The sequence below is a fragment of the Dermacentor albipictus genome, chromosome 1 (assembly GCF_038994185.2).
Source record: "Dermacentor albipictus isolate Rhodes 1998 colony chromosome 1, USDA_Dalb.pri_finalv2, whole genome shotgun sequence".
Taxonomy (NCBI): domain Eukaryota; kingdom Metazoa; phylum Arthropoda; class Arachnida; order Ixodida; family Ixodidae; genus Dermacentor; species Dermacentor albipictus.
Genome location: NC_091821.1, coordinates 490,484,034 through 490,504,601, shown reverse-complemented (window position 1 = coordinate 490,504,601; position 20,568 = coordinate 490,484,034). Strand labels below are relative to the sequence as shown.

General features: G+C 48.1%; 1 protein-coding gene across 6 annotated transcripts in view; it reads left to right on the top strand.

The window, feature by feature from the left end:
* Nipped-A (Transcription-associated protein Nipped-A) overlaps positions 1-20,568 on the top strand; it is a 413,461-nt gene that overhangs the window by 242,354 nt on the left and 150,539 nt on the right. For all 6 annotated transcript variants that reach the window (XM_065445525.1, XM_065445501.1, XM_065445517.1 and 3 more), the window contains 4 exons: positions 2,696-2,818; positions 11,362-11,508; positions 13,141-13,413; positions 16,078-16,428. In XM_065445525.1, coding sequence (XP_065301597.1) covers positions 2,696-2,818; positions 11,362-11,508; positions 13,141-13,413; positions 16,078-16,428 — 894 coding nt within the window. The remainder of the gene's footprint in view (positions 1-2,695; positions 2,819-11,361; positions 11,509-13,140; positions 13,414-16,077; positions 16,429-20,568) is intronic.

The window sequence follows — 20,568 nt, the reverse complement described above, 5'->3', positions numbered from 1 at the left end:
ATCCGTGCGCTGGAATCGTGCCAACTGTAGCCTCTCCTTCGCACAACGGAGCAACCTCCTCCCCTCCTTAGCAACCCGCACACCAGTGGGGGCCGCCGCTGTGCATAGCAACCATGATGTCACGCAGTAGAGGTAGAATGAGCGCACGCGCGAGGGCTATGCATCGGCGGTAGCAGCTGCATCGCCATTCCTTCGTCAGACGTCTCGTTGCAGTCGAGTGAGACACATGGCTCCGAAGCAGCCCAGTGATTCCGGGCCAAACGGTTCGGGGACACGAAGTGGACGCCGGATTCCCCCAACACCAAATGCCAGAAGAACAAGGAGCGAATGCGCATGCGATGACTGAACATGTCACCAGATGCAAAAGCAAGGGAGGCAGAACGGAAATGCCAACAGCGGCTGATTAGATTGCCGAGTACCAAAGGCAGGGAAGCAGAAGAAAAGCAGCAGCAGCGACAGGCGATGTCGCCAAACACCAAAGTGAATGAATTGGAGCGCAGACGGAAGCAGCGACTGGCTATGTCACCGAACAGCAAAGCCAGGGAAGCGGAGCGCAGAGGACAGCAGCGTCTGGCTTTCGCCTAGCACACTTTAGAATTTCCGGTGTCTTCAGTAATTTTCGTATCAACCGACGCAGGTCGAAAATTTATTCGTAAGAACCATTCTCTAGCACGTTGCAAAGTAATGGGGCTCGGTCGGTACCACAGAAAAATTCGTATTATCGCTTTTCTGCCTGCCCTGGGTTTTGATGTGTGTGATAGGCCCTAACTCGAGCTATACGCCTGCACGGGACATTATACTGTATTTACTCACATAATGATCGCACCCCTGAATTTTGTCATCAAAATTCGACTTTTTTTATTTCCCGTGTAATGATCGCACCCCGAACTTACCGCAGCGATATGTCATGTGCCAAGTCTAGCTAATAATGATTGCGCTTACCATCTGTTGAATGCTACGCGAACGACTCTTCAAGACAAACCAAGTGGTCTGCACGCACCAAAGGTTAATAAGTAGATGCCTCATTTCATTACTTTCATCACTTTCCGCACTTCCGCGACAAAAAGAGGTGCAACCAAACTTTCCTTTATTATGTCTACGCTTTATAATGGTTGTGGTCAACAACAAAAAAAGGTGCCTTTCTATTCTTCTCATTTGTACTCATGGGCACGCAACAAATCGCGAGCGGCAACTATAGTAGCCACGTTTACATTGATACGTTAGAAGTGTACCCTATTCATACGCCAACACTTGTAACACAGCTGAGATATTCGTCCACCCTTAACAGAAACATGCCATATTAGGATAGTAGCGAAGGCAAATGCCGCACTTTCCGCACCATGCCTGCCATGTGTTTCTATGTCACTGGCAGCTAAGCGCGGCCATCTGTTTCTGTCCCCTCAAAGGGGACATGGCTACGTTATTACCGCAAACTTGCCGATATAAACAATATTATTTATTACTGATACGGAAGAAAATGTTTCAATGCACGTAATGTACTTAGAAGAAGAAAAAGAAAGTGTGTTCGGCATGGCGTTCGGCTTGCTCCACTGGCCGCCATCTTTGTTTTGGTGTCCCGCACTACATACTACAACTGCAGCCACCTATTAGTTGACCTGTTGCCATCCCGCAGCAAATGCGGGATAAAAAAACAAAAAAAAATTTTTTTGTTTCGGGAAATTTAACCCCCCGTAATGTTCGCACCCCTGAATTTGTGCCAATTTTTTTTTACAGATAAGTGTGATTGTTATGCGAGTAAATATAGTAGTTTATCTGCTCACAAAATCAATACTTTGATCAGACACTAATAAACCTTGACATGCTAATGAGCAGAACGTTAGAAGAAAGAGACGCACAGAGTGTGCTTGTCAAAACAGGTGCACGCTTCAACATGATGCTTGCGATAATGGCAGATAGCCGGAAGTCTCTGCAAGGATGAGTGGGGCACGATCGGAGATCGCTGTTCGGAGCGCATGATTGGCCTCAGCTGCGGCCACTTCGCATGGCTGACGCATTGGTTCTTTATTCTATGGTTGAACCATGATGCGGAGTGAAGTTACGGTTTGCAAATCACATACTTATTCTTTTACTGCAAAGATAAGTTATCTTATGCATGTTTCAGATCATTACCGTCTAACCTTTCAATTTCTTGCTGTTTTGAAAATGTCTCCATTTAATTTACCCCACATAATGAATGCACCCCCAACTTTGCTTCGATATGTTGGGGAGAAAGTGGGTTCATTAAGCACGTTTATACAGTAATCGCTTGCAGCCGAATAAGGAGACGGCAAGAGAGCAGTGGAGCATAAGAAAGGACAAAGCATTGGAAAGAGCAGTGCAGTGGGGTGTAAGAAAGGAGCCAATTGCAAGTACTGTTTTCTGGATTTCAAGACAGGTACTAGGTGGAAGCACACATAATTTTAAAATGTGGTTCTTGTGGTGGATGTCTCCTGAGAAGTGCTAAACCAAACTGCTTGATCAGTGGCAGCCCTTCGCTAGCTTCTGTCTGAATAATGGAAAGTATAAGATCTAACTTGCAATTAAACGCCAGATTCCCAAGGGGCTGTTGTTTTCAAATGAAAAGTTTTATAAACGTAATACAAGTATTCACTTGGAAAGACTTCAGTGGGAAGGTATATTAGATTGCTTACAGAGAAAGTTGAAGCTACATGTTTGTGTTCCAACTTGTCTGCAGGAGAGTCGACGCCTGCTGGACCAAAGTGGTCGAGCGCGGCAGACGGCACCACGGCCAGACCGTCCCATTGAGAAGCACCATGCCGACGCCCTGGTCAACTTTCTCCTGCGCATGGCGTGCCAGGTGAGTGGTGCAATGCGCCATAGTTGATCATAATTGTACGAGTTAAGTGAACCCTTGTTGCAACAAAATCGCTTCATTCATGATATTGCATTATTCAAAGTTTTCTGTAGTTCCAACTGCAGATCATGCATTTTCGCTTGGATTATTCGAAGTGTAACATTTCTGGGCTTTGCTTACTGTGGGGCAGGAAATCCACAGAAGGCTGCTTGATGCAGCATAGACTGTGACACTTGCTTTCTGTTGTGATAGCAGTTATATGGACACGCCAAGCGCATGTTCGCCGTCGCCATGAGTATAAAGTCTAAGGGCAGTAACACCGTTGCCGTGCATCCTACGCTGTATATGCGAGTGAAGGCATGTGAGGGAGCTGACGATCACGGCTCAATCTCGCCTGCGTGAAAGAGACAAAAGTGGGCAGGAACAGCGCAGTCTCCTGTTGTGCATGAAGCACCCAACTTTGCGAGGCACCAGTGGAGGGTAGAGAGGGGTGGCATTCTATTCCGGCTGCAACTACGCATGGGGCAGCTGCGCGCGGTGACCCAGCTGTATCTTGAGAGTGGCAGGGATCTATGTTGGGGGACAGAGTTTAGGTGCATCGGTGGCTCATAGCTTTGTGCGTGCTGTGTGTTCACTGCTCTCACTTTTCGTTGAAGCGACAGACAGTACGAATGTCAATTCGCTTGCTGCTGCCGCCACATCTCCTCACGCCAGCGTGTTGACAGTGATTTTCCATGGTCATCGAGTCAGATGTGTTCATGTTTGCTTATGCGCGTGTGCCACCATGGTTGTTAAGCTACGTGGTGTGCCCATGTTTACAGATTTCTGCGGCTGATAAAACTACTATTTACTTCGTATCGCTGTCCACTAATTTGCTGTCGCAATCGATGCTTTGCCTTTCGGGCGAAAGTGTGACTTTTTGTTGTTCACCTGGAGCATCAAAGAGCCCGCTGAAGGTCACTCCATGACATGGCAGCTATCCATCATCAATGCCGGCAAATTTATCACACCTAGGCCCGTGCACGAGTGGAAAAAGGATCAGTTGTATGCCTACGTGAAATTTCAATCTATAGAAATTGCCACGCATTCCCATGTGAGGGCAGCAGGGCTTAATTCAGCTGTGAATCTTGTAGGTGTTACTCATAACAAATAAAAACTAAATACAATCAACATCCAATTTTTCGGACTCCTTAAGGACCATGAAAATGGCCAAAAAATTGGGCAGTGTGAAAAAGTGAATACATGCTTTTTATGGCCCTCAAGGGCTGAAATCGCCGTAGCCACATCTGAAATATCTCTGAAGGCTTGCCAGTACTCTTATTAGGCATCTTGGTGCTCATACTGTGACAGGAGATGTTGGGTGCGCACATGCATAATTAAGGAACACATACAGTCAATGACCCATTTTTCGGAAACCCGATTTTTTGGTCATGCCTGATGATTCTAACACCTTCATGGCACTGCCACAAACGCCATAAAGCAATGTTCATGTACGTCTGAAATTTTAGACGTTGAAACCATTCACCGTGTGATCTTTTTTACTTTTAGTCGTGACTACAAGTCTGAAACAGCATTACCGTAAAAACCCGCGTTTAATATGAGCCTGCATACAGTACGAGGTGAAATTTTTGGGGCGTGAAATGGAAAATAAAGTTTTATCCGCGTATAATACAAGTTAGGAAAACTCGAGAAAACCATTTATTTAACTTGCACTCTGCACTTCAATCGCTGTCTTCCTCAGCTACGCTCTCTTCGGATAGTTCCTTGTCGGACATATCTTCCCAGAGGTACTCATCCTCTGTGCCATCGAGCGCGTTCGAGATGCCACACTTCTTGAATGCGTGACGCACAAGGTCCTCTGGTATGCTGGCCCATGTGTCCGCAATCCACTTGCATAGTGAGGCTGACGAAGCCCACTTCAGCCGCCCGGTCGAGGTCACTGCAGGCTCACCTGAGCGCATCCAATCTGCGTAACACCGCTTGTCCGCGTCCTTGAGCGGCTTGTTCATGCAGACATTTAAAGACTTCAGCTGAGACGTCATCCCATCTGGGATTACAATGAGTTCAGTGCCAGATTCGCGCAACAGCCTTTTCACTGAGTCGGCCAAATGGCAACAAAATGCGTCCAGCACAAGGATGGACGAGAATGACAACAGTGTGCCAGCGGCCTACATCAGATGGACTTTATCCAGTCTAGCACAAGCTTCTCTTTCATCCAGCCTTTCTCATGGCATCTCATGACCACATTTTTTAGCAGCTCCTCACCTTTAGGCACTGTCTTGCGCTTGAAGACGACATAGGGCGGGAGCTTGCGCCCGTCTGCCGTGCACGACAACATCACGATAACTCGCGTTTTCTCGTTGCCAGTGGACTGGACATAAACTTGTTTAGAGCCCTTTTCGTGCATGGTGAGGGGTGATGGCATGTCCAGATAGACCGGCGTTTGGTCAGCATTGCCAATTTGCCCTAGCTGGAAGTTCTTGGACTTGCTCAGGGAAATAATGTGGCACTGGAAAGCCACAAGCAGCTAACAATTCTGGTAACTTTTGCAAACTTGAAGTTCGGCGGCGTAAGGAAAATCCAGCATGGCACATGTAGCGATAAATCTAGTGTTTGCTCGCTTTGAAGGTGGAGCTCGGTAGCCCTTTTTCTCTTGCAAGCTCCTTAGCTTTTGCCTGCATAAGCTCCACGCTTACAGCTAGATGCGCAACTCGCTGTTAGCATACAAGCTCTGTTGGGGCGAGTTCGGTTTCCGGGAATGTCCCACTCTTCGGGCTGCGAAAGCTTCTTCACGTTCCGCTGCACGCGAAAAGGGCTTCCTTCTGTCAACGCCACCAGCAAATGCTTGCCTCGTTGACGCCAAACTGCCTCCCGGCCGCACTGTTACCGATGACCTGTGCGGCTAAAATAATGTTTCTCTTTAAAGCAGCCGAGTACTGTTTTCGTGGTCCGGAAACCTTGGTCCTTCAATGCGGAATGAAAAAGATGCACTTTGTGAAGCGAGGTTTGCACGTGTGCTGCCAAGGTGCGCACTCAACAATACAGAAACTATGATATAGTCACCCAGCAATAACGAAACCAAAAGTTCTAGCCCGAATTTCTGACTGAAATGTTTGTTCGTATCCGCATATAGTATAAGAGGAAATTTTAATAATAGTAAAAACGCCTCGTATTATACATGGGTTCCTACGGTAATTAAAGTGACCAGGGTCACAATTTTGATTGTTCGCAGCCTTGAACCAGCACTCTCACATGCCAATTCAGTGGCAGCCATGGTAGTCTCTTTCGACCTGTTGCTGTGCCTGACTGCTTAGATGTTCCCTATCAAGCTTCCAGCTGTTCAGTCCAGTGTTTTTTATTTAAAGGAAGAAATTGCCGTGGCGCTGGCGGCAGTAGAAGGATATAGGACAGGCAGGCCTCTAAACATCTTAACAGACTCGAAGGAAGCGTGCAGAAATTACACGAGGGGCAGGATTAGCATAGCCGCCCTCAGAATTCTTGGCGGAGCCAACTTCGCCGAGAGGAACGTTACGCACAAGTTAATCTGGATTCCGGCCCACGCAGGCATAGAGGGTAACGAAAGGGCAGACAGCCTAGCTCGAGAGACAACGTTCCGAGCAGAGCAGTCGCACGCCCCGGAGTATCACCCACACGCTTGTGAAGGAGGATACACAGAAATCTTAAACTTATACAGAGAGACGAGAGCCAAATATCTCCCACCGCACAAAGCTCTAACGCAGGACGAAGCAACGAGTTGGTGCAGATTGCAGACAAACTCCTTCCCAAATTTATACATCCTAAACAAAATGTTCCCAACACAATACAGAGACACCTGCCCATGGTGCGGGGCCACACCCACACTATATCATGTCACATGGGAATGTAAACAAAATCAATCATTCCACCAACCCAATAACCCGAGTGCGGAGCAATGGGAGAGTCGGCTTACCAGCTGCGAGCTCACGGCCCAAAGGGCCTTAGTGCAGCACGCTAGTGAGGTAGCTAGGCTCAGTGGAGCCCTGGAATAGGGGCCCACCCTTGCCGGAAGAGGCTCCAAGTCGCCGGCGCCCAAGACGATGACCGGTATTGCGAGACGCTAAATCCTTGAAGGAACCAAATAAAGTTTCTCTCTCTCTCTCTTTCTTATTTAAAGGATTCACTGCTGTCAGCAATGGCAACTTCGTCATCCTCGCAGATGGCGTTGACGCTTCGCCACAATATAATAATTATAAGGTCAAGCATACACCTGTATTGGGGTGAAACATGACAAACAGTTCAAAGGGGCCACTTTCATGGGACATAAAATGTGTACCTTAATTATATGTGCACACACCCGCTGTCTTTTGTCACAGTAGAGCACGAACATGCCTAAAATATTGTATAACGCTGGTTCCATAAAGTCAGCTTTGCTGTAGTACAGTGGTATTACACGGTCGAGGAGGAGGAGGAGGAGGAATGAACTTTTATTGTAGAACCAGCACTTTATGATGGCCGGGCCTAAGCCTCCCATGAAGGGACATCGAGGGCTTGCCTCGCCGCCGCTTCGCGGGCGTCCTGGGTCTCCCAGGTTTGGTCGTCGAGGGCGGAGCTCCGCAGAGCCTCATGCACGGTCAAGCATACACAATTTATTATGGTGCAGCGTATCAAGAGTCCAAAGGTCCCACTGTCACGGAACATAACATGTATTCCTTAATTATCCATATCTGCCAATCCTTCCTAATTATTCATGAAGTTGACAAATTTGGGATCGTTTTATGACTTAGCAAATGTTGCGTGTAGTTTTATGCTTCTGCTTACCTGGACCCCTGAAATGCGCATTCTCCGTCTCAAACTACCCCTGCTTGGCACATTTGATGTGACATGCCTTCTAGCAGAATATCTCTTTTAAATAAGATGCGATACGCTCTAAAGTTAATCTGATACACTTTTTTTACATTCATGTCAACGTGGCTAATGCATGTTCAGGAAATATATGAATTTCGTAGTTTACAGGTTAGCAGGTAAGATTACACATGCACACACCCACCATCTCATGTCACACTACAAGCACTGCGATGCTGCGACGAAGCTGGCTTTGTGGAACCAGCATTAAGCTGCGCTTCCTAGACCTTCGCTGGCTATGAAGGAATTGGCAAGAATGACAAAGGTACAATAAGGGCAATAGCTTACAGAGGTGAATTCTGTCAATAAAGAACACAGCACCAAACAGCGGGAAACTTAGTAAGCGAACATTTAAGCAGCTAGGACTAGAATAGAAGATTGGTGCACAAGAGCACCGATTTGAGGCTGCGAGATAATCAAAATGGGGGCGAAGGTGGCTTCGATTAATGCAATTTCAGACCTGCTGTCACAGCAAAAAGTTCAAAAAATTAGACCAAAGAGTTTAGCGTCCTGAATTTCATACATCCTCATACATTGACTCTATAGGGTGGAGGAGCTACAAAAGCCTTCAGATATATCTGGTGTTGACTGTAAGCACCGTATTTACTCACGTAATGTATGCACCATCCACTTTTCCATTGAAAGTATGACTTCTTTTGTTTTCCTCGCATAATGATAGCACCCTGAAATTGCTGCCGGTAAGTAGGAGACCCAATACGATTCTGCATCCAATGTGCTGGAATGGCAGCGGGATCCCGGGTATTTAGCCATGCCATAGGGTCAGATCAGACTCCCAATGAGAGACAAAACTCGGAGACAAAGTATGATTCAGCATCCAACGCATCCAACGCATCCAACGCATGAGAATGGCAGCTAGGTACGAGGCGTTTTGCCGTGCCTTACTGCCGAATCGGACTCCCAACGTGCGACAAAAGCAGGAGACACACGGTGCGACTCGATATCTGACGCATCAGAACGGCAGCTGTGTCTGGGGTGTTTTGCCATGCTGTAGTGCCGGATTGGACTCCCAACGTGCAACAAAAGTAGTAGACACATGGTACGATTTGGCGTCTGATACGCCGTCTGACATGCCGGAATGGCAGCTAGATCCGAGGCTGTATGCCGTGCCATAGTGCCAGATCTGGCGCTTGGTGTACGATAAATGTAAGAGATACACGGTGCGATTAGGTGTGTGACAATGGTGTCCAACCTGCCAGAATAGGGTCTCCTCGATTTGGCTGCACTTTTTGCACTAGTTCAGAAAAGTGTCGTGCCAGTGTGGCGCCAGTTCTTGAAGTGCGAGTGTAGCGCCACACTAGCGCTTTCGGTGCAGCGGTCAAATTGAGGACGAAAGTGCAGGAACGTTCAGGCCTTCGTCTGCTGCGACTGGGCGGCTGTGGCTTTCCTTTTGTTGGTGTGTGCCGCAAGCGTAAACGTGTACGCAATGGCCTTTTTTGTCCTCTGGGAAGAATTTATGTATTAGTACCTGGAATTTAGTTCAACTTCGGTATAATTATTCAGAAAGCATGACCAAGCGCAGTTTCTGAATCATATATGGCACAACGTTTCAAATGACGGACCGATGTGGTTGCGTAAACTTAACGTCAATGTAGCGGTAAGCTCGGGAAAATTAATACAAACGACTGTGACCTGTGGGAAAATCCCGGCCTTCAGTGCACTTAGCAGCAGCTGAACCCGGAAAGCGCCCTTAACAAGATGCTGCGTACACATCCTGAAGAAAACTGGCGTCCGTGCTGCGTTACCAATAACAGGCGCCGTCGATGCCGTCTACCAACACCCGCATGGCCACGGAACTGCATGTGTCGTCTGCTACCGAGAGTCTTGCACTACGTGCACGAGAAAAGAACTTGCGGAGAGTCTAGTGCCAAAGTGTACATGAACTCCTGCAGCACGACGTCAGATCGAGTGCCGAAGTGCAGGTGGCGCTAGCTGCACTGGCAAATCGAGTGCTTGAGTGCTGCACCCCCTGAACTAGTGCAGGAAGTGCAGCCAAATCGAGGAGACCTATAGTAGCCAGGTCCGAGGCGTTTTACCGTGCTGTAGTGCCCGATCGAATGCCAAATAGCTTTATGTTTCTCTTACATTTGTCTCATGCCAGACGTAGAATCTGCCACTATGACACGACAAATGATTCAGATCTGGCTGCCATTCTGGCGTGTCAGATGCCGTAATGGATGCCAAATCGTATCGTATATCTCCTACTCTTTAGAGGTCTCCGTGGAAGCAAAAAAAAAAAGGACCCTAGAAAATTTACCCCACCTAATGAAGGCACCTTCCAACTTTGCACATATTTTCCAGGAAAAATAGTGCATTCTTTATGCAAGTAAATATGGCGTGTATATTCCTCGAAATGCCACTGTAATTGTGGCCGTATGGCAAACCTCAACTCTATATTTTAGCTTCATTTGTTACCTCACTCATTGCTAGCAGTGCCTTTAAAGCTGGCACAGGAGGAGTGGATCACCATAAATGAACAAGCGCAGGTTATCCTTGGAGCATACCTAGACATTCGGCATGCCACCTTAGGGCTCATTCACAGCAGCAACTCGCATACGTTGCAAGACCTAGTTGGTCACTAATAAGCGCAAATGGTCGCTTTGTTTGAAAAGTGACTGTTCTGATTCTTTCAATCGCTGCTTTATTTTTCACTCTCGTGACTGCACTCGCAAGCCTACTGAACCAATTAGCGGTGCAGGAGCAGATTACTCTGTGCGATGGCAGTGTGAGCAAACGTGACTGGCATCAGTCACAAGACATTTTGGTCTGGCAATGGGCTGGCTGCACTTGCTAATGCGAGCATTGGTCGCCTCGAGTTGCTCCTTGCTCATCGGTCGTGGCCGCTCATGCAACCTCTGTCAATCGCCGGTGTGAATGCGTCCTTAGTCCTGGTTCAGTCCCCACACACAAAGTACTGGGCCACATTGGCTGGACAGGGAAGGAAAACAATCTGCTTGCCCTCACTACAGTCACACGACAGAAAAGTGTGAGGATATCCACGCAAGCTTTTAATGCAGTTGTTGGTAGCAGCTGCACGTGCCTGAAGTGCTGTGGTTGCAATGACGACACTTCACTGCGCAACAGCACACGTGAACTGTTTGCAGGGGAAGTGCAGTCATGCTGAGTTAGCTCGCTGCACAGGCTAATGCATGCTCTGTTCTGGTTAAGCATCGCACAGCTAAAAACACATTTTCTGCTGCAGAACATGATGAAAATAAGGTTTCATTAATTTAAAGAATGCCCAAGAAAGTGTTAGGAATTTGTTCCCAGACACAAGTTACATTACAACAGCAATGCATTATGTTTATAAATTTCTCTGACAAGCTGTTGAATGTGCAAACTTTTGATGCTATTGCACACCACTTGGACATGGCGTGCACCACATGGTTGACATTCACACATCGTTGCCAGCACAGCTGGAGTTGATGAGGTGGGCTTCGGAAAGGGGAATATGGTCCGCGCATTGATAATTTCTAACATTTATTACTTTATCCTAAGCATGGGGGACTGCCCTCAGACAGGTTTATGTGGCAAGCTTGCTGCTATTTTTTGAAAGGCCCTTGTAATTGTGTGCAAGGTCTAAGGTGTGATCAGCGTTTGTGAGGGAGATTACCATTTCGTGAGTATTGTGTCGCCCAAATGTGCAGGTGAACGAGTCCTCGACGAACATTGGGTCGCAAGGGGAGGTGCTGTCTCGGCGGTGCGTGGCGCTTCTCAAGACGGCCCTCAAGCCAGACGTGTGGCCCAACTCGGAGCTCAAGCTGGCCTGGTTTGACAAGCTCCTCATGACTGTGGTATGCCATGTGGTGCCTGTTTGTTCCCATTGCGCTGCAAGGGTCGTCTCTTGAGGACCCTCTGTGTGATGCATGCTCACTTCCCAATGAGCATATTACTCTTTCCACGTTTGAGAGGTAGAAATGTACTACATACTTGTTGGGCTATGAAAGTATTCAAGCTTTGCATTGAGATTAGTGACTTGCTCAAAATGGTATTCAGCTTTCAAATGACTTGAGGAAAATGTGGGGATCAATTTATGAAAAATATAAACAAATATCACCCTTTTTGTAAGTTTGAAATTCATAGTGTGTGGGTCCATTTGTTTGCTGTTTACAAATACTTTCACTGAAAACTCTCTCTATCTAATAAATAACATTTTCCATGTACAATTGCTTACAGCAACCTGTTGCTACATAAATGATTGAAAATTAATGTACATGGTGCAATACATACAAAAACTGTGCACATGAAAATGAATGTGTGATTTTTTAAATGAAATGATGTTGCACTGCAGTTTTAATTTCTTGAAAGTTTGGTGCATTTTACAGTCACTGTGGCAGCCTGCATGAAAATGACCATACGAATTTTCTGTGCCAAAGAGACAAAGGCAGCTTGCTCTTGCATTCTAGTTATTCACACAATGAGGTTGCACTAACATCAATCCACTCTTTCCATGTTACATTGTAGCTGTGTAACTGTAACACTGACCTCCACCACCAGGACAGGTGGTGGAGGTCACGAGACACAAGACGAGACACAAGAGTTATGGGTAATACAAACGCTAGGGGACAGGAGAGATGAGCATCACGAGAAACAAATAAGCCTGTTTCACATGCAAGTGAAAATGCTCACGAATCCTGCCGCCGCGCCACAGAAATCGGTTTCGAGCGGCGGCGGTGGCACTAGCGGCGGGAGCGGCAAGGTTCGGGCAAGTTGGAATTTCATCGCAGCGGCAGAGCGGAAGCATCGCTTCCGAACAGTCCGCCTCGACACGTGACCAGTGGAGGACTAGTGCGGGAAAGCCTGCGCATAGGACGATGTTTATTTACTTGCTGCACGTAGTACGAGCAACATGCCAAGAGAGCTTTTAATTGCTAAGTGCTTGTTGTTAATTGCTAAGTGCAGGATATGTATTTATAGAGTAAAAACTTGAGAGGCAGGGACAAAGCAATGTTTATGTTGGTAGTCGCAAACTACCAAAACTGGCTGAAAATCCCGTGTTTTTTGCCAGTAACATTGCTATTCGCAGCGGCGGAAAACGCGCGGCGGCAATGCATGAGAAACGAAACCTCACGAAAAGCTTCGCAGTGCCGAGCCGCTGTTCGCTCCATTCGCTCAATCACTTGCATGTGAAACAGGCTATAGCTGTACTTTTGTACCAGTATTTCTCTCGGGAAAGTTTCCTTGCCGTCTCAATGATTTTCTATTTGCCAAGAATTTACTCCTGGTGGCATGCCTGCCATGATGGCTCATTCGCTGTGGTGTTCTGCTGCTGGGGATAACATGATGGAGTTGGGTTTACACTCCACCCACTCACCAGCACTGCAGGCTCGGTGTCTGTTATTAAACCATTGCGCTGGTTGTTAGGCGGTCGTGTGCTGTTGCTCCTGTTGCTGACCCCGTCCCCCTCCTGGCCCCTCACGGTACAGGAGAGTGCTCAGCCCAACTACGGCAACATCTGCACGGCGCTGGAGCTGTTGGCATTCCTGCTGAGCATTCTGCGACCCGAGGCCATCCTGGCCAGCCTCAAGCCTCTGCAACGTGGCATCGCTGCCTGCATGACATGCCCCAATTCCAAGGTCATCCGAGCCGTGCACGCCCTCCTGTCACGGCTCATGGGCCTGTTCCCCTCGGAGCCAACCACGTCCAGCATGGCCTCGCGGCACGAGGAGCTGGAGTCCCTCTACACATCCATCAGCAAGGTGAGAAGGGGGGGGGGGAGGAGGAGGCATCCAGTTGACGAACTTGCAGTAGGGAATTCTTACAAAGACTAGAGACAAATCCAGCATTGTGTTCATGGGTTAGCAGTGTATCTGTATGTTTTGCTACTCTTCCAACAGGTTTCGTGCTGTTACAGGCAAGCCCAAGCCATAACGCATGGGTTTTAATTAGGCGTGTGCAAATATCAAAATTTTCACAGACGAATTGAACATGAATACTTAGCTTCGAATATCAAATTACGATATGCACGTACATTTATTAGCAAGTTTGGTTATTTCAACATGTTGGAACATTCCAATTACGCTGTCGATGGTACAAAATTAGACCAGTAAGCCGTTATACTAAAGGTTTATGTATTTGACTAATGTTCACTTGAAAAATTGAGTAATTCCCACTAGCTGTCTGTTTTCGCCGTCCTGTGCCTTATACAGTCGACTCCCGTTAATACGAAGTTCACGGGGACTGCAAAAAACTTCAAATTAAATGAACTTCCAATTAAGCACAAAACATAAGAACAGCACTTTATTGGTAGCAAAATCGAGTATTTTCTCTAAGAAAAATAGTCGGTCATCTTGCTCTGCTGCTTCTTGCCGAAGCATGCTGCTGAAAGCAGGTACTGCAGGCTGTAGATGTGGCGGAACGCTTCTTCCGCGTTACCTTCACCAGCAAAAAAGCACTCCACGAGAGCAAGGCTCGCAGCTGCATCAGCAGCCTTAGGTTGCGGCTCGTCTTCAACGTCACCGTTGCTTTCCTGGGTCGCTTCCTGGGGCCAAATAATCTCCACAATATCGTTATCCATTAGTGTACCGCACGTTTCGACCGCCTTGTCTACGGCGACGTAATCTTCAAAATTAACATCCCTGGGAGCATCACCAAAATCTGTGCCGTCAAGCTCACTTGTTGACTGCTTCCTCCGATGAAATTGCAGAGGCATCCTCTGAAGAAGCTGCCACAAAACCGCAAGCCACGCTCTTAAAACCACACACGCTCTTAAAAACCAGGTCATGGCGATCTTTGAGCGCGTCAGCCATCCATCCTGACGAAACTAAGTCATCGATCCTTAACATTGCTGCAAGCGTTCGGGCTTTCATCGCAATGGTGTCTTCGCTGAGAGGAAGTTTGTTGCTCCGGGCCTCTCTAATTAAAACCAGGCTCTGGCAAGCGTCGGTGTGTATTCGCTTCCGAGATGTCTTGAACTTGTCGTTCTCAAATGCATCCATTATTGTGCGCTTGTTGATGTATTTTGAGAGCGTGTTCGACTTGATCCTGTACTACCGTGCTATGTCTTGTTTGGCGGCACCTCCCTTCTCACTTTCCTTCAAAACCTCGACTTTTGTTGCCAGGTCGTGCGTGCGATAAGAGCCACGGTTTGTCATGGCTATCAACTGTGCGCCTATGTACAGTCAATTCCGAAGCGTAGGATCACCCGTGGAACAACCTAGCCAACGAGCTACACGCATAAAGGCCCTTGATCAACACACGCCACAGCACACGCCTCAACATACGCTGCGCACGCTGCAAGCCTAATCTTGCACAATCTCGCCACTGGCAGTATGCAGCGCTGCGTGCACCTATGGCACCTGCGTGGCCTCTGCGATCAGCTCCAGCCACGTGCGGCAGCCGCTTCGCCTCCCGCCAGAGCTGATCGCAGAGGCTATGGCAGCCATAGCTATGAATTATCACACCGCTCCAAGAAGGGCAGTGTTGCCGACGGCTGCGGTGGCAATGACACCAACGCAGAGCACGAAGCTGTTGCAACACTTGAAAAATTGCACATTCTACCAAAGAATGACGGTCACCCTGAAGATCCCGGTTGAAAATTAGCTTCCAATTAAACAATATAACTGGATGAGGACTTCGAATTACAGCCGTTACATTGTGTGCAGTCTCTTTGCTATCACTATCAAGACTTTTTGGCAATACTGTTTTTCTTTTTTTTTTTCTTTTTTGTTCAGGACAAATTTTTGTCTTTTTACATTTGTGCTTTTAGTTTATGGGCGCCATCTGAGAACAGCTGCAAGCACTAAGGATGGTCAGCCGCGGCGTCCCATATTTATGCTACAGCATGATGCAAAGCACACAAATCTCGGACGCCACAAACTACATCGATGCATTTATCTCGGTGCAATCTCCACCTCACACACTGGTGCTCATAACCGCTCTATCATGGCCCGACCTTGTGATTTGTTTATAAGTGCTTACTGACAAGATACTATCAACCAGGATAGTTTGCAAAGTTGTTTTTATCGCTGAAACTTTACAACCTCGAATTAACGAAATTTGCAATTTAACAAATTTTTTTGCTGCAAGTACAACTTAGTTACATCAAGGTTTGACTGTATTTGCACGCCCCTAATTTTGATATATGCTGCCTTTATTGACCTCCCCCCTCCCTCAATGCTACTGTTACCTTTGTCAAATCTAGTTGTCAATTCTTATCATTTCACGTGCCGCAATACGTAGCGCCATGTTTAATAATGCAGTCAGGTACGTCCACGTACACTACAGTCATATATCTTGAGCAAGATGCAGCTAGGTGTCAGTGTTTGCGTTGAGATAATGTGTGTATTTCAGTGCCGGCCAACTAGCAAAACAACTGTTGTGTGGAGCTTCTTTATGCGTACTGTGCACACGTTGGCCCGCAGGTTGTGTACGAGGGCCTGACATCATACGAAAAGTCACCGGCGGCGCCACCGTCTACTCTGTTTGGCTGCCTCATGATCCTGAAGGCAGCTTGCGTCAACCACCCGTGCTACATCGACCGGCTCATCACGCCCTTCATGCACGTGCTGCAGAAGATGGCACGAGAGCACCTGTCGCCAGGCGGCATCGGCGGTGGCGCGGGTGGCCAGGAGTCCAGCTCCATGGGCACAGAGTTGCTCATCCTGAGCCTGGACCTGGTCAAAAACCGCGTCGGCGTCATGGGCCAGGAGATGCGCAAGGCCTTCATTGGGGCCATCTTGGTTGGCCTTATCGAGAAGTCGCCTGATGTCAAGGTGATGACTTGGGGCAACTGCTCATCTCATAAGGGGTCGCTAATGTATTCCACTGAAGCATTTTTTAGACGTATGACTGACTTTGTTTACTTGATGATGTAGTAAATAATGAGGTTTGATTGTAGTCCTTGTTTATTGATAAGCTGTCATGGTGTTGCTAGAAGTGAGTAGTTAAAATTCAAGCCTGTGTTTTAGGTAGATTTTTTGTTTAGCAAGAGCTTGCTTAATGTAAAGTGATTATGTTTGTCGTATTTGAAAATGCTGTTTTCCATGCTGTCTTGCTTGACACTCCTCCTGTGTCCCTGTAAGGCCTTGCCTATCTGAATTTTCCGTCTACGTGTTCTCATCTCCTTAGAGGCGGCACCAACTTATTTGGCTTAGTGCTTGCCAATATAATTGCTTTGCCATGATGCTCACTGGAGAAGCACTTACAGTAAAAACCCGCGTATAGTACGAGGTTTTTTTCCTGTTATTAGCGTCCCAAATTTCCGCCTCGTACTATATGCGGATCCGGACAAAAATTTCAAAGTTCGGCTCGAAGTTTTGGTTTCGTTATTGCTCTGTGGCTACGGCTTGGCTTCGTAATATCTGCATGGCTACGACTTGGCTTTGTTATTGCTGCCTGGCTACGGCTTGCCTTCGCTATTGCAGCGTGGCTACGGCATCGTTTCTTTCTTTGTTGAGTGCAGACCTTGGCAGTTCACGTGTTAACCACGCTTCGCGAAGTGCATCGTTTTTAGTGAAGGAGCACGATGTCGGGGGCACGGAAGCAGTACTCGGCAGCTTTCAAGCGAAATGTGATTTTAGCGGCAGAGGAAATCGGCAACAGTGCGGCCGGGAGGCAGTTTGGCGTCACCGAGGGAAGTATCCGCGGATGGCGACGGCAAAAAGAAGCACTTTTCGAGTGCAGCGGAAAGCGAAGAAGCTTTCGCGGCCCGAAGAATGGGGCATTCCCTGAAATTGAACTCAAACTGACGGAATTCGTCCGAGAACAGCGAGCCGCGCATCTTGCTGTGAGCGTGGAGCTCATGCAGGCAAAAGCCAGGGAGCTTGCGAGAGAAAAAGGCCTAACGAGCTCCACCTTCAAAGCAAGCAAGCATTGGGTTTATCGGTATATGTGCCGTGCAGGATTTTCATTGCGCCGGAGAACTTCAATTTCACAAAAGCTGCCGGAATCATTTGAAGAGTTACTGGTGGCTTTCCAGCGCCGCGTTATTTCGTTGCGCAAGTTGAAGAACTTTCAGCTAGGGCAAATCGGCAAAAGAAGACGCGTGTTACCGTCATGTTGTCATGCACGGCAGACGTTAGCAAGCTCCCGCCCTATGTCGTCTTCAAGCGCAAGACAATGCCGAAAGGTGAGCTGCCGAAAAATGTCATCGTTAAATGCCATGAGAAAGGGTGGATGAATGAGAGTCTTGTGCTCGACTGGATAAAGTCCGTTTGGTGTAGGCGGCCCGGTGCACTGTTGTCGTTCCCGTCCATCCTCGTGCTGGACGCGTTTCGTGGCCATTTGATCGATTCGGTGAAGAAGCTGTTGCGTGATTGTAATACTGAACTCATCGTTATCTCTGGTGGGATGACGTCTCAGCTGCAGCCTCTAGATGTTTGCGTCAACAAGCCTTTCAAGGACGCGGTGAAGCGGTGCTACGCAGAGTGGATGCGGTCAGGTGAACCTGCAGTGACGCCAACTGGGCGGCTGAAGCGGGCATCGCCAGCCACGCTGTGCAAGTGGATCGTGGACGCATGGGCGAGCATCCCAGAAGACCTTGTGCGTCGCGCTTTCAAGAAGTGCGGGATCTCGAACGCGCTCGATGGCACCGAGGACGAGTACCTCTGGGAGGATATGTCAGGCAAGGAATTGTCCGATGAAAGCGCAGCGGAGGACGACAGTGAATGAAGTGCTGAGTCCGATTTCAATAAATGTTTTCCCCGAGTTTCTCTCACTCGTATTATACGCGGGTAAACCTTTTTTTTTCCATTTCTCGTCCCAGAAATTTCACCTCGTATTATATTCGGGTTCGTATTATACGCGGGTTTTTACGGTACATTCACCATAGGAGCCGGAAGGCACAACTGTTATTGTTGGGGGTGCCAATGACTCGTTGTGTAGAAGGAAGCAAAAAAATAAAAGAAAAAAATCACTTCCGTGGCTCAGGACACTGGTGTGTTCTCTGGGGTGGTATTCTAAGTTGTTCACTTTTGAAGGCACAATCACTTTCGTGAGATTTTCCATCAGCATCAGCAGTGCTTCAGCACCTGTGGACTCCCTGGCTGTGTGATAAGACAGCGTGCTTGGCACTGTGCCAGGAACGCTGTTGCCCATAGATGCTTAGGTGTCCCCTGTTTTGTCATGTAAGGTCTCATGAAAGTTATTGTCAGCGAAAGTGGCATCTGCGTGGGAACCTGTGGAGGCTGAGGGCACATGAGTATATAGGGCTGCGGGGAATGAAGCATTGGGCCTTGTCAAGGAAGTGGCTTGCACATACCAGTTACGTGCAACACCTTAGCAAGAGGTTCTGTTTACCTTAAATACCTTACATTTGTACACATGCTTGCCAGTCAACTGCTTGTGATCTGAGCATGTCGAACCCGGATATTAAGAATTGCTGGTTATATCGAACATACAGATTATCCCCTTGAAAATCCTGTGTAAATGTATAGGAAAGTTGCGTTGTATATCGAACTCTAATTTTGCAGGTCATTCTATATATCGAACCCCTCACCGCGCACTGGAAGGTGCTCTTCCCCCAAAGGCGCAGGGATCTCCCGCGCCCATCTACCGTTGTTTGGCACGCAACGCCGCGTGACGTTTGCGAGTCGGGTGCGCAGAGGAAACCGGCTTGGCGACAGCTAGTCTAGAGCAGCGCTGCATGCTGGAAAATGCCCTTTCCCCAAAGCCCCTGGCATCTCCCACGGTCGTTCGGTGCGCGACACCGCCTGACTTTTGCAAGCCACGTGCTTGTAAGAGGAAACCAGCTTGACGATGGCCGGTCTAGAGAAGCGCCGCACCTCGGTAGGTGCCCTTTCCCTAAAGCCCCTGACATCTCCCATGGTCGTTCGGTGGGTGATGACGCCTGACTTTTGCAAGCCACGTGCATCAAAGAACGAGGAACCCGGCTTGATGATGGCCGGTCTAGAGCAGCGCGCCACACCTTGGTAGGTGCTCTTTCCTCGGAACCCCTGGCATCTCTCACGGTCGTTTGGTGCGCAACATCGCCTGACGTTTGCAAGTCATGTGCGTGAAAGAACCAGGGAACCGGTTTGGCGACAGCCGGTCTAGAGCAGCGCCACGCCTTGGTAGGTGCTGTTTCCCCAAAGCCCCTGGCATCTCCCACGGTTGTTCGGCGTGCGACACCGCCTGACGTTTGCAAGCCACATGCGTGTAAGAACGAGAAAACCGGCTTGACAATGGCCGATCTAGAGCAGCGCCGCGCCTTGTTAGGTGCTCTTTCCCCAAAGCCCCTGGCATCTCCCATGGTCGTTTGGCGCACGACGTTGCATGATGTTTGCAAGCTGTTGTAGCTTCGACGGGGCGGCCGGACGAAAGGTTTACGGCACGAGGCCTAAATGGCCGGGGCGCGCAGCGCCGCAAGAAAGAGCCGGACTGCTTCAGTCGGGGACCAGACAAAGAAAGAATGTTTATTTCTGCGGAGGCAACTTACAGCGTTTGGCGCTGAGTGGCGCCCTGACATAAACAACCCAAAACCGAAACCAGAAGTTAACACAGGATACCACATCACCTCTCCCTTGAAAGGAAAAATGCTCTACTCGCTCTCCTCGCAACAAAAGTAAGTCATGAGTCAAAGAACACATGTTAGCACTGTAACACACATAATTAGTGATGACATCTTTACAGAATAGAAAATGACATCTTTGGCTTCCCCATTTAAGAAAAACGCATAACATGAAAACTGAATATGATTTATCGCACTCCAGTTCTGCAGAGTTTCAGTACCCGTCTTCGAAAGACGATGAGATGCAGCCTTGCACACACAGATAACATGGAAAAAAAAAAAATTCACAAAGTACAAAAATAGACAGTACAAACATCTGTGCGCCCCCTGTGGCAGGACTGATGGGTGGCTTATTCGCCCTGAGCCTGACTCAAGACAGTCTCTGTGGCTGTCGGGGATTGGGCAT